Genomic DNA, 13743 nt, shown 5'->3' on the forward strand with positions numbered 1-13743 from the left:
GTGGGTAACGAAAACATGCGTCTGGACCATGAGGACCAAGGCATGTTGATGAGTACTTCTGAAACTTTGGCAAGGGTCAACACAAATTGGATGACCCTATTCCCTTCACTGGACTTCACAAAGGTACTCATACAGTCTCTTGGGTATTTATATATATAGTTGATGCGAGTTAATGAAGACACAATTTGTAGGGAAATTCCTTCATAAGAATTTCTTGGGAACCAACTGTTGCCCAGTGATACTGAAGCCAATATTAATGCAGTAGTTCAATTCCACCAGGGAACTCCAGTTTATTGGCAATGACTGAAATAACTGAACCCAGTTGAATTCTAATGGCAGTTTGGGGGAAAAAACAGTTGATTAAAAGTTACGAGTATTGTGCTTTGAGTACTGAGACTGGAAGTGGGGTGGTAGTGGTTTTGGAAGGACTAACTGTGCTGCGCTGGCAACAGTTCTCCTTTCCCAAGTTGACTAAATATGGTCACTGTGTCCCTCCTCTTCCTGCTCTATGTTTGGTAAAAGTGCATGTAAAGCAGTTCAAAATGACAGAAGTTATTTTGGATTTTTATTGGGCACTGAAACTTATGATCCTGTGACTTGGCATGATTTTAAAATGTCACCTTATCACTGGCCCATCCTCGATGGGAGTATCAGTAAAGAAAGGTCACATATTTCAACTGCCTCGGTGAATCCTCTGATAATGGGACACGTTCACAGTGGGATTGTGGTAACTTTGCACGTTTTTTTCTTTAAAAGTTTACGATGAGGGACAACGGTGCTGGTGAAATAACCAGTTGGAACTTTTGAATGCTGTTGAAATGATTGGGCTGGACGCTACTTTAAAAGGCCACGAGGCTATCCCTCAGTGCCAAAGGGAAGATTAGAAAAACTTGGGGGTACAAATTGGTATGCGTTGCGCCAGTTTTTCAAGCCTAAAACGGGTGCAAAGTAGACCAGTTTAGCAGCGGGACGGCCTGTGTCAAATCTGCTCAGGCATTGGTCCCGTTGCCAAATTCGTGGGCCTGTTTTTTTAGGCATCCCAGGCGTTAGGACCCTTGAATATATAAGTGCCTGGTGAAGGACGCCATTGATAAATTAGTCACCGATAAGCGGGACAGGTGTTAGGCCTCGAAAGGAGGTGAATGAGAGGGCACTTTTGACTTTTTTTTTATTCATTCGTGGCAAGGCCAGCATTTATTGCCCATCCCTAATTGCCCTTGACAGGGTGGTGGCGAGCTGCCTTCTTGAACCGCTGCAGTCCTTCAAAGTACAGGATATCTAGCTCCAACTGGTAAATCTTGCATGCTAGCCTGTTGTGTACACTCAGCTTTAAAACTGGTAAGGGATCACAATTAAATACATAGGTAAAGAAATATATGCAATAAAAGCCACCCATTTACATTTTTCACAGAATAATGGACAGAGTTGCGGAATTCTATTCCCAAGGCAGCCGTCAAAATCCCAGTATCTCACTTGATATAATCGGTCACTGTAAATCAGTGACCCTGATGTTATCCCCCTACATGGCATAAATATCCCTATTGTTATAAAAGTGTGTCCTCCCGGAATTCTCTCAAATGGATCCTGCAGAATTTCTCTCCGGAGATTAAATAAGTATGGAAGGGATTATGCAATCTGTGGGAGGAATGGGTTTGAAGGGCCAAATGGCTTGTTAAAAGTTGCAGTTTAACAATGCAATCAGTGATGAGAATACTGACTTTTGACAAAACAAAGAGATGAGGGAAATAGTTTGCAAACAAATGATCCCAATACCATATTTCTCATTCCAATCCCGATGGATATTTCTTACTTTGCACCTTTTAGTTTGCTTCAAAACTCATCATTTGGGATTTTTAGTGTACTAAAGGTCAATCATACCAAACCAGTGATTTGTTTTTGGAGTTAATATAATTGAGGCAAGATGAGGAGAAATTTTTTTATGATCTAGAATGCACTGCCTGAAAGGGCGGTAGAAGCAGATTCAATAGTAACTTTCAAAAGGGAATTGGATAAATACTTGAAGGGAAAACATTTACAGGGCTATGGGGAAAGAGCAGGGGAACGGGATAATTGGATAGCTCTTTCAAAGAGCCGGCACAGGCACAATGGGCCAAATGGCCTCCTTCCGTGCTGTATCATTCTACGATTCTATGAATTAAATGTACCCAGTTGGTGGGTTAGCAGAACAGTGAAACAGCTGTGATGTTGCAGTTGTTGAAGTTGGAACGGGAAGTTGGCCGTGTGAGGTTCAATCTTTCTTTTTAAAAAAAATTTATGTTGCATTAATTAAGAGTCTAATTAGCATTCGGAGCAAACAACACTGTTTTATTCAATCAAAAAATTAAGACATTTTCAAAAAACATTGATACAAATTGTGGAGGCTGCAAAGATGCAATGCATGGTAGTTTCATTCAAAAGCAACAGGGGGGAGAATCGAGGAACCCATCAGCCCTCGTATGGGTTTGTTTGACGGACGAACCTACAGGTATCCCGTGGATGTAACAGCAAAGCAAAAAAGCAGCAGTGACCACCCAGTTCTTAGGACTGTATATTTTCAGAGCACATTCATTGCACTATCAGCAGATTCACTGACATTCACACCCTACAGAAAGGCAAAGAACAATTCCCCAAAACATTCCAAGTGGCCCATTTTGCTTTACTCTATTAGGCTGACCAGATTTTGTCCTTTCTATCCCCAGTTATCCTACTTTAGAACTAAAGAATTTTTTAAAAATGCATTTACTTTTAACTTGCACATGGGTTTTCCTTCCCGAGCATAAACAGAAGCCAGATGTTTTGGGTGGATGGGTGTCTTCAAAGTGGGGGGAGAGTGGGATTCACAATGGCGGACGGAATTGAATTGTAGCCCTAGTCCCCCCTCTCGAACTGATATGTCCTAGGGTTTTTTTTTCATTGCTAATGCAGAATCTGGTCAGCTTAATTATTGCTGCTATTACCTATTTCCTAAAAGACGTGTTTGGGTTAAAGGGGTTTGGAAAGAATGCGTAACCACACCCCAATAAATGCAAAGCTGCTCGGCTTGCACAGCTGCACTCCTTAGTTGTGGAAATGTTGATTTCTTGTTTCTTACTTTTTTCTTGGCATCTTTTCTTCTTTAACCATTGCTGAAAATTCTGGGGGGAAAAAAGCGAATAGAAATCTTATGTTTCCTCCATTTAAATTATTCATTCTCATTCATTTACAGGTGAGGGCTGAGTGGCCTTCAGATATAACGAGAGAGTCACCAGTTAGGCATCAGCCCTGGCTCAGTGATAGCACTCTCACCTCTGAGTCAGAAGTGAGATGGGCATTCTCCCCATTAGTTACAGGAGGAGATGGGCATTCTCCCCGTTAGTTACAGGGGGAGATAGGCATTCTCCTGTTAATTACAGGGGGAGATAGGCATTCTCCTGTTAATTACAGGGGGAGATGGGCATTCTCCTGTTAATTACAGAGGGAGATGGGCATTCTGCTGTTAATTACAGGGGGAGATGGGCAGTCTCCCTGTTAATTACAGAGGGAGATGGGCATTCTCCTGTTAATTACAGGGGGACATGGGCATTCTCCTGTTAATTACAGAGGGAGATTGGCATTCTCATGTTAATTACAGAGGGAGATGGGCATTCTACCTGTTAATTATAGGGGGAGATGGGCAGTCTCCCCGTTAATTACAGAGGGAGATGGGCAATCTCCCCGTTAATTACAGAGGGAGATGGGCATTCTCCCCGTTAATTACAGAGGGAGATGAGCATTCTACCTGTTAATTACAGGGGGAGATGGGCATTCTCCCCGTTAGTTACAGGGGGAGATGGGCATTCTCCCCGTTAATTACAGAGGGAGATGGGCATTCTACCTGTTAATTACAGAGGGAGATGGGCAGTCTACCTGTTAATTACAGAGGGAGATGGGCATTCTACCTGTTAATTACAGGGGGAGATGGGCATTCTCCCCGTTAGTTACAGGGGGAGATGGGCATTCTCCCCGTTAATTACAGAGGGAGATGGGCAATCTCCCCGTTAATTACAGAGGGAGATGAGCATTCTACCTGTTAATTACAGGGGGAGATGGGCATTCTCCTGTTAATTACAGGGGGAGATGGGCAGTCTCCCCATTAATTACAGAGGGAGATGGGCAGTCTCCCTGTTAATTACAGAGGGAGATGGGCATTCTCCCCGTTAATTACAGAGGGAGATGGGCATTCTCCCCGTTAATTACAGAGGGAGATGGGCATTCTCCCCGTTAATTACAGAGGGAGATGGGCAATCGCCCCGTTAATTACAGAGGGAGATGAGCATTCTACCTGTTAATTACAGGGGGAGATGGACATTCTCCTGTTAATTACAGAGGGAGATGGGCAATCTCCCCGTTAGTTACAGGGGGAGATGGGCAGTCTCCCCATTAATTACAGAGGGAGATGGGCAGTCTCCCTGTTAATTACAGAGGGAGATTGGCAGTCTGCCTGTTAATTACAGAGGGAGATGGGCAGTCTCCTGTTAATTACAGAGGGAGATGGGCATTCTCCCCATTAATTACAGAGGGAGATGGGCATTCTCCCGTTAATTACAGAGGGAGATGGGCATTCTCCCGTTAATTACAGAGGGAGAAGGGCATTCTCCCCGTTAATTACAGAGGGAGAGGGGCATTCTCATGTTAATTACAGAGGGAGTTGGGCAATCTCCCCGTTAATTACAGAGGGAGATGAGCATTCTACCTGTTAATTACAGGGGGAGATGGGCATTCTCCTGTTAATTACAGAGGGAGATGGGCAATCTCCCCGTTGGTTACAGGGGGAGATGGGCAGTCTCCCCATTAATTACAGAGGGAGATGGGCAGTCTCCCTGTTAATTACAGAGGGAGATGGGCAGTCTCCCCATTAATTACAGAGGGAGATGGGCAGTCTCCCTGTTAATTACAGAGGGAGATTGGCAGTCTCCCTGTTAATTACAGAGGGAGATGGGCAGTCTCCTGTTAATTACAGAGGGCGATGGGCATTCTCCCCATTAATTACAGAGGGAGATGGGCATTCTCCCGTTAATTACAGAGGGAGATGGGCATTCTCCCGTTAATTACAGAGGGAGAAGGGCATTCTCCCCGTTAATTACAGAGGGAGAAGGGCATTCTCATGTTAATTACAGAGGGAGAAGGGCAATCTCTCCTGTTAATTACAGAGGGAGATGGGCAGTCTCTCCTGTTAAATACAGAGGGAGAAGGGCAATCTCTCCTGTTAATTACAGACAACCTCTGCAAGACATGCCAGATCATCGACACAGATACCACCATCACACGAGAGGACACCACCCACCAGGTGCATGGTTCATACTCCTGTGATTCGGCCAACGTTGTCTACCTCATACGCTGCAGGAAAGGATGCCCCGGAGCATGGTACATTGGCGAGACCATGCAGACACTGCGACAACGGATGAACGGACACCGCGCAACAATCGCCAGACAGGAGGGTTCCCTCCCAGTCGGGGAACACTTCAGCAGTCAAGGACATTCAGCCACCGATCTTCGGGTAAGCGTTCTCCAAGGCGGCCTTCGAGACACACGACAACGCAAAATCGTCGAGCAGAAATTGATAGCCAAGTTCCGCACCCATGAGGACGGCCTCAACCGGGATCTTGGGTTCATGTCACGCTACACGTTACCCCACCAGCGAACAAAAGCTATCTGTTTTTAATATAATGGGTCATTTGCTGGCTTTCTCTGCCTTCCGGATGTTTCTGCCTCTCTCTCTGTTTTTTCTTTCTGTTTGTTTTTTTGTTGAATGTGTATTCGGGGGTTCTGTAGGTGACACCTCTCTGTCTGAACACGGTGATTGCCTTGGCAACGGGCAGTTGCAGGGGCAGTCTGTAAACACCATGTATTGTTCTGTGATGTATAAATGCGTAGGCTTCAAGGAGCTCCTGACATTTACCTGAGGAAGGAGGAAGCCTCTGAAAGCTTGTAGATTTCAAATAAAAATCGTTGGACTATAACTTGGTGTTGTAAAATTGTTTACAATTGTCAACCCCAGTCCATCACCGGCATCTCCACATCATCGTTAATTACAGAGGGAGATGGGCAGTCTCTCCTGTTAATTACAGAGGGAGATGGGCATTCTCATGTTAATTACAGAGGGAGATGGGCAGTCTCCTGTTAATTACAGAGGGAGATGGGCATTCTCCTGTTAATTACAGAGGGAGATGGGCATTCTCCTGCTAATTACAGAGGGAGATGGGCAGTCTCCTGTTAATTACAGAGGGAGATGGGCATTCTCCTGCTAATTACAGAGGGAGATGGGCATTCTCCTGTTAATTACAGTGGGAGATGGGCATTCTCCTACTTTTCATTAAAATCAGATTTTCATCCTCTGGATCATTCTGTTCATATCTATGAACATACAAATTAAGAGCAGGAGTAGGCCACTTGGCCCCTTGAGCCTGCTCTCCCATTTGATAAGATCATGGCTGATCTGATTGTGACCTCAACCCTACTTTCCCATCTACCTACTATAACCTTTGACTCACTTGTTAATGAGGAATCTATCTAACTCAGCCTTAAAAATATTCAATGACCCTGCCTCCACCGCTCTCTAGGGAAGGGAGTTCCACAGACTCATGACCCTCTGAGAGAAAAAATTTCTCCTCATCTCCATCTTAAATGGGAGACACCTAATTTTTAAATTGTGGCCCCTAGTTCTAGTCTTTCCCACAAGGGGAAACATCCTCTCAGCATCTACCCCTTCTAGTCCCCTCAGGATCTTATATATTTCAATAAGATCACCTCTCATTCTTCTAAACTCCAATATATACAGGCCCAACTTGTCCTCATAAGATAACCTCCTGATCCCAGGAATCAATCGAGTGAACCTTCTCAGAACCACCTCCAAAGCAACTATGTCACTTCTTAAATAAGGAGACCAAAACTACACTAAATATTCTAGATGTGGTCTCACCAATGCCCTGCACAACTATAGCAAAACATCTCTACTTTTATATTCCATTCCCCTTGCAATAAATGACAACATTCCATTTACCTTCCTAATCACTTGCTCTACCTGCATACTAACTTTGTGATTCATGTACTAGGACACCCAGATCCCTCTGTACCTCAGAGTTCTGCAATCTCTCTCCATTTAAATAATATACGGCTTTTCTATTCCTCCTGCCAAAGTGGACAAGTTCACATTTTCCCACATTATACTCCATCTGCCAATTTTTTGCCCACTCACTTAACCTATCTATATCCCTTTGCAGACTCCTTATGTCCTCTTCACAACTTATTTTCCTACCTACCTTTGTGTCATCAGCAAATTTAGCAACCATACATTCGGTCCCTTCACCCAAGTCATTGATATAGATTGTAAATAGTTGAGGCCCAAGCATTGATCCCTGTGGCACTCCACTCGTTACATCTTGCCAACCTGAAAATGACCCATTTATGCCTACTCTCTGTTTCCTGTTAGCTAACCAATCCTTTATCCATGCTAATGTGTTACCCCCTACACCATGAGCCCTTATTTTGTGTAGTAGCCTTTGATGTGGCACCTTGTCAAAAGCCTTCTGGAAATCCAAGTACACCACATCCACAGGATCCCCTTTATCCATGTTGCTTGTTACTTCCTCAAAGAACTCTAACAAATTAGTCAAACACGATTTCCCTTTCATAAAGCCATGTTGACTCTGCCTGATTGCATTGAGATTTTCCAAGTGCCCTGCTATAATCTCCTTAATAATAGATTCTAGCATTTTCCCTATGACAGATGTTAAGCTAACTGGCCTGTGGTTTCCTGCTTTCTGTCTCCCTCCTTTCTTGAATAGAGGAATTACATTCGCTATTTTCCAATCTGATGGGACCTGTCCAGAATCTAGGGAATTTTGGAAAATTAATACCAATGCATCTACAATCTCTGCAGCCACTTCTTTTAAGATCCTAGGATGAAGTCCGTATGGACCTGGGGACTTGTCAGCTTTTAGTTCTAATAATTTTTTTCAGAACCCTTTCCCTGGTGACTGTAAATATTTTAAGTTCCTCCCTCCCTTTCACCTCTTGATTCACAATTATTTCTGGCATGTTATTTGTATCCTCCACAGTGAAGACGGATGCAAAATATCTGCTCAATTCATCCACCATTTCCTTATTCCCCATTATTAATTCCCCAGACTCACTCTCTAGAGGACCAATGCTTACATTACTTACTCTTTTTTCCTTCAGACTCACACAACCGCTGGAATTTCCTTCAGGCGCACACAACCGCTGGAATTCTGCAACACTTTGAGGCCAAATTCTGCAAGGCCTCCACAAAATCCTGGTTGCTCACAACAGTGTTCAGGAGATAAATCTTCAATTCCTGGAGACTCCAGGACAACCCTGCCTGACACCAATCTTCTAATCCACACTGATTTGCAACTAATTGTTCCCCATGCTGTTTACACTTTGGGTTCTGATTTCTTGTGCCTTCCTTGTGGTATTCCTTTGAGGAATCTTTATTTTTCAAGTACTGTGCAATATTTGCGACGTAGTATGCTTGCAAGCCTTTAAATACCTTTAAAGTCAATTCTTCCATCTCCATCTATGTCAGCTGCCTGGATCATAGCATCAGCTTCTTCATCTGACAGAGGGACAATTGGGACAGTGGTGGGAATTGTCGAGAGGATGTACCTGCAACACAACATGCAGTAAGCAAAGGCACTAAATAATAAAAACAGTAAATGCTGGGAACACTCAGCCGGTCAGGCAGTATCTGTGGAGAGGGAAAGAGAGTTAACATTTCAGGTCGATGACTTCTCATCAGAACTGAAAGAAGTTAAGAGATTTAACAGTTTATAAACAAGTACAGAGTCTGGGAAAAGCGGGCCGGTGGGGGGGGGAGGAAGAAAGAACAAAAGGAAAAGGTCTGTGATAGGGTGGAGGGCAGGAGTGATTAAATGACAAAAAGGGATGATGGTGCAAGGCAAAAGGAGGGTGGGAATGGGACAAGTAAAGAAACAAAAGATGGGTCTGGAGGAGCTGTAAATGTTAACAGCAGAACCATTACCAGCATCTGCTGTCCGAAAAAATGGGAGCAGTGGTTATGATCTGAAGTTGTTGAATTCAGTGTTGAGGACGGAAGGCTGTAAAGTGCCTAATCGAAAGGTGAGATGCTGTTCCTCGAGCTTGCGTTGAGCTTCATTGGAATGGTGTAGGAGGCCGAGGACAGAGAGATCGGAATGGGATGGAGAATTAAAGTGGAGTTATGTACTCTCGTTAAGGTGCAAAACGGGTTAAAAGCATAAAGTCTTTCCAAAGCAATTTTCTTTATTTAAGTGTTTAATTTTGTTGATTCAAAGCATCTTTAGGTAAGAGTCCATATGAAGGTAAGTACTTATAAACTTTAAAGTTTATTTTTGCAGATAGACTTAAAATGTGATTCATGTTATAAATGAATAAGATGCTCATCACCGTGTGAATGTGGTAAAGAAAGTTAGAAATTGCATTTATATACCGCTGTTCGTGACCTCAGGACGTCTCAAAGTGCTTTACAGCCAATTAAGTACTTTTGAAGTGGGTTCAAGGGAATCATGGCAGCTAATTTGCACATAGCAAGATCCCACAAACAGCAATGAATTAAGTGACCAATTAAACCGTTTTGGTGGTGTTGGTTGAGGGATAAATATTGACGCGGACACTGGGGAGAAAACTCCCGCACTTCTTCGAATTGTGCCATAGGATCTTTTACATCTACCTGAGAGGGCAGACGGGACCTCGGTTTAACATCCCATCTGAAAGACGGCACCTCAGACAGTGCAGCGCTCCCCTCATTACAGCTCTGGAGTGTCAGCCGAGCTCTAGTCCTGGAGTGGGGCTTGAACCCACAACCTTATGACTTAAAAGCGAGAGTGCTCCCACTCTGCCACGGCTGACACACTCAGGGTATTAATGTCAGCACTGACTAACTTACTGTTTTATACTAAGACTATACCCAGACTAAAATCAATGCAGGGCCAGCGTCTAAAGGTCTGGGTTTTTGTACTGATTTTATTTCTGCTTCAAGTCCAACCATGGCACTGATTATTTGTTCTAGCCAACAGGGCTGTGGAGGTTCCCACTTCCCAGCTTATTCTGCCATTGATCTGGTCACTTGTAAACAAATGGGACATTGAAGCCTTGGAAGTGTTGCAGAGAAGAGCTACAAGATGTATCCCTAGTGCCAGAGGACTGTGGAAAGGCTGGAAAAACCTGGGGTGACCGAGAGAGGGCTTCATAGAGATATAGGGGGTGATTTTAAACCCCAAGAACGGGTGGGTTGGGGGCGGGTGGGAGTTGAAAATAGTTGATTTTTTGGGTCGCAACCTCAAAATTTTCGAACTTTGCTTTCCCAGTGGGAAGCCTGTGCTTTTCCACACTGATGTTAAACCCGGAAATAAAGCCGGGTTGCGGTCGCATCCCAAGAAACAACTTTTTTCAACTCCCACCCGCCCCCAACCCACTCGATCTTGGGGTTTAAAATCACCCTTGTAGTAACCAATACACAAATGGTAAATCATAGAATTACATAGAATGTACAGCACAGAAACAGGCCATTCGGCCCAACTGCTCCAAGCTCCGCTGGAGCCTCCTCCCACCCCTCTTCGTTTCCTCCGATCAGAATAACACTATATTCCTGTCTCCCTCGTGTTTATCTAGCTTCCCCTTTAAATGCATCCCCTTTAAATTGAGAACACTGCTCGAATTAAACTGTGTCAGTCGGGTAAACGGACGCAGGTTCAAAAACTAGCAAAAGGTAAATTTAGGACTGTGTCGGGAAATTCTTCTTCACACAAAGAGTGATTTCTCCCCAGGAGTTAATATTACAATTGTTTTGGTTGGATGCTGCACAGTATAATGGGTAGAGCGAGCAACGATGGGTTTCAGGGTGTTTCTCATCCTTTTTAAATGTTCTTTTATCAACATATAGAGTTGTCTGCACATCTTGGCAGATAGTGCAGACAAATACCCCTGGAATTAATTAAGAAACAGTTGCAATGAAGGGACGGTAGGTTTCCTCGGGATGGATGTGCTATTTTGTGATCTTCTGGCCTTGTGAAATTTTCACTTCCCTCCTTACCTTTAGAGAAGCAAGTCTGCACATCTCGCCTGACAAGATCTGCTAATCATCAAGTGGAAAAGCATAGATATGAATCTGTGTTGTCGCACTCTATGGCAAAGCACAATCTTGTACTATTGTATCAGAAGGATCTACAGTGAATTCATAGTACTATCATTACAATACATCTGGAGTAAATGGTGACATTGTCAGAAATGCTATGTGTATTTGTGCACATTTAAACGTGAGTGTATGTGTGTGTGTACGTGTATATGTGTACGTGTATGTGTATACGTGTGCACCCTCATACACACATGTTCTTACAGCATGAAGATATCATATCTCAGAAATTTCATCAAACACCTTCAAAGGCCCAACCCTATCTAAATACAGGAATTCACAAGAAACCTTTGGCCCAAACAGTTCTCTTTCCCCAACCCCCACCACCTTCCAAAAAACAGGAAAAATAATGATAAATTAACAAAACTCTAGCAAAATCGTTGCAACACAGGGGTTTGAAATGAGAAGCTTTCTGAGGGTGCAATCGATTTAGTAGCAATGTAAAATTAGCAGCCAGCAGCCAGTCAAGAGCACCTGCTGTAATGAAACTTTAATGCTTGGCAAACTGTTAACAAGCTACTTAACGGGTATAAATATCAAAACAATTTGTTAATCTAGCTGTGGAGTGCTTAATTTGTGCAGATAATAGCTCATTGATAATTGATAGAAGCCTGACTTACTGATTGGGCCCTGCATGTGTAGGTTACCCTACGCTGGTAATGATTGGCTGGTGGGGGAGGGCAGCTGTTACGTATGCTGAGGAGACACCAAACATAACAATGGGGCAGAAATCGCTGGCAAAATAACCGGAGAGCTCAACAGCGCTCACCGTTGTTAGCGGCGAAATGGAGGAGCAAGTTCCAGCGCTCGCACATGCTCAGTGAAACGCGGAAATCCAGAACTTGCTCCAACTGCTTCGCGGTGATTTGACAGCTTCGAATTAAAGGTATATCGCACACTGCAATCAGGGAAATCATTGACAAAGTGCAAACTTGCTTATCTGTCCAGCTGGAAAGTAACTAATTACGCCACAAAATAGGCACGCTTAAAAATACAGGTCTAAACTAAGTTTTAACACATTGGTAGGTCTTAATGACTGCCAAACAAATAAAAATTAACTTATACAAGTGCAGAGTCTCATTACACCTTATTTTAATAGTTTTTTGATCATTAACTTTTCCCTTCTGTCTCTTTTATTTAATTCAATTATTTCTTACCCTCTCTTTTTTTAACTATCTATAACTGTTTTTACATTGATTTTTAATGTTGTACTTTTCACTTCCTGGTTTAACAATTCAAGCCGACAGAGACAGTGTATGCGTGTGCGAGTGCGCGTGTATGTGTGTGCGTGTGCACCCTCATACATCCATGTGGATGTATTATAACACAGATGCCAACAATACCGCAAGTGAAGAATGAACCGTAAATAAATTAGAATGTGAGCACATAATCGAGGTGACGATCCGGATTCTTTCCCCTCAGTCTGGTTCAGTAATAACTGAAGTCGAATACATTTTAAAGTTCAGCACAACTTTAATAGCAGGGTTCTTAGTCTGCAGCATTGATTTGGACTCCTGATAGAGTCCCTCTATGCTGGCAGAGCAAGAACAAAAACATACAGAAATCCACACGTTTTTATACAGATGAATAGGGTTGGAACATACTTAACGAGGGTCAACACCAATCATAAGCCGGGCATAGGTTGCCATGTGAGGTTACATTATTGCCGGCCAATCATAGATCGTCCATGTGCTGATCATGCTGCTGTTAGACATCAAAGGGGATAACTTCCTCACTTTCCAACTTGGAATGTTCTTCCCTGTTCCTTCTGTTCCTTATCTCCCAACCTGGAATGTCTTTCAACTTTGGCTAAGCTCGTTCCCTATATTGATCTGCCATAAACATGGAGACATTCAGACCAGTCCTTGACTCACATCAAAGACCTATCATTGATAAGACAATGCAGGCCTGCTGACTAAGCAAACATATGGCCCAGCAGGAGGGCCAGGCCACTTGTATCAATCTCAGTTACTAACTAATTAACCCTTTCTAACCATTTTGCATTCTGCTTCTTTGCCACGTAGGCATTTTAATATTTTACCAAAAACTGACCACGTAGGGATTCTCAGAGGCCAACACTTCAGTGCAGTACTGAGGAGGTGCTGCGTATTGTTGAGTTGCTGTCTTTTGGGTGAGACATTGAACCTGTTCTGGTGGACATAAAGGGTCTCGTGGCACTTTTTGAAGAAGAGCAGGAGAGCTCTCCCTAGGTCCTGGTCAACAGTTATCCCTCAACCAACAGATTAATTGGTCAGTCTTCTAGTTGCTATTTGTGAGACCCTGCTGTGTGTGTAAATTGGCTGCTGTGTGTGTCTATAAAACAACAGTGACTAACTTTTAAAAGTAATTTATTGACTGTAAAGCACTTTGGGATGTCCTGAGGGCAGTGAAAGGTTCTACATAAACGGAAGTTTGTTCTTTCTGTCCAATGACCAAATTGCAAGTGATTCATGGTCATACTCATGTACCTTACACTTCCTGGTTTAACAATTCAAGCCGGCAGAGACAGTGAACGCAGCTTTTCAAAAATGCTGCGATCTGATTGATGAAGGGGAGAGATTGGTCCTCTCACTTCT

General features: G+C 43.4%; 1 protein-coding gene across 1 annotated transcript in view; it reads right to left on the reverse strand.

Annotated features, from left to right (window-relative positions):
- Window positions 1–2304: 2304 nt before the first annotated feature.
- Window positions 2305–13743, reverse strand: part of LOC137341363 (parvalbumin-like EF-hand-containing protein) — a 30772-nt gene continuing 19333 nt past the window's right edge. The window contains exons 4-5 of the mRNA XM_068004486.1: window positions 8528–8643; window positions 2305–3134 (exon numbers count right to left, since the gene is read on the reverse strand). Coding sequence (XP_067860587.1) covers window positions 3088–3134; window positions 8528–8643 — 163 coding nt within the window. The 3' untranslated portion in view covers window positions 2305–3087. The remainder of the gene's footprint in view (window positions 3135–8527; window positions 8644–13743) is intronic.

This window comes from Heptranchias perlo, chromosome 23, assembly GCF_035084215.1.
Source record: "Heptranchias perlo isolate sHepPer1 chromosome 23, sHepPer1.hap1, whole genome shotgun sequence".
In the NCBI taxonomy this organism is placed as follows: domain Eukaryota; kingdom Metazoa; phylum Chordata; class Chondrichthyes; order Hexanchiformes; family Hexanchidae; genus Heptranchias; species Heptranchias perlo.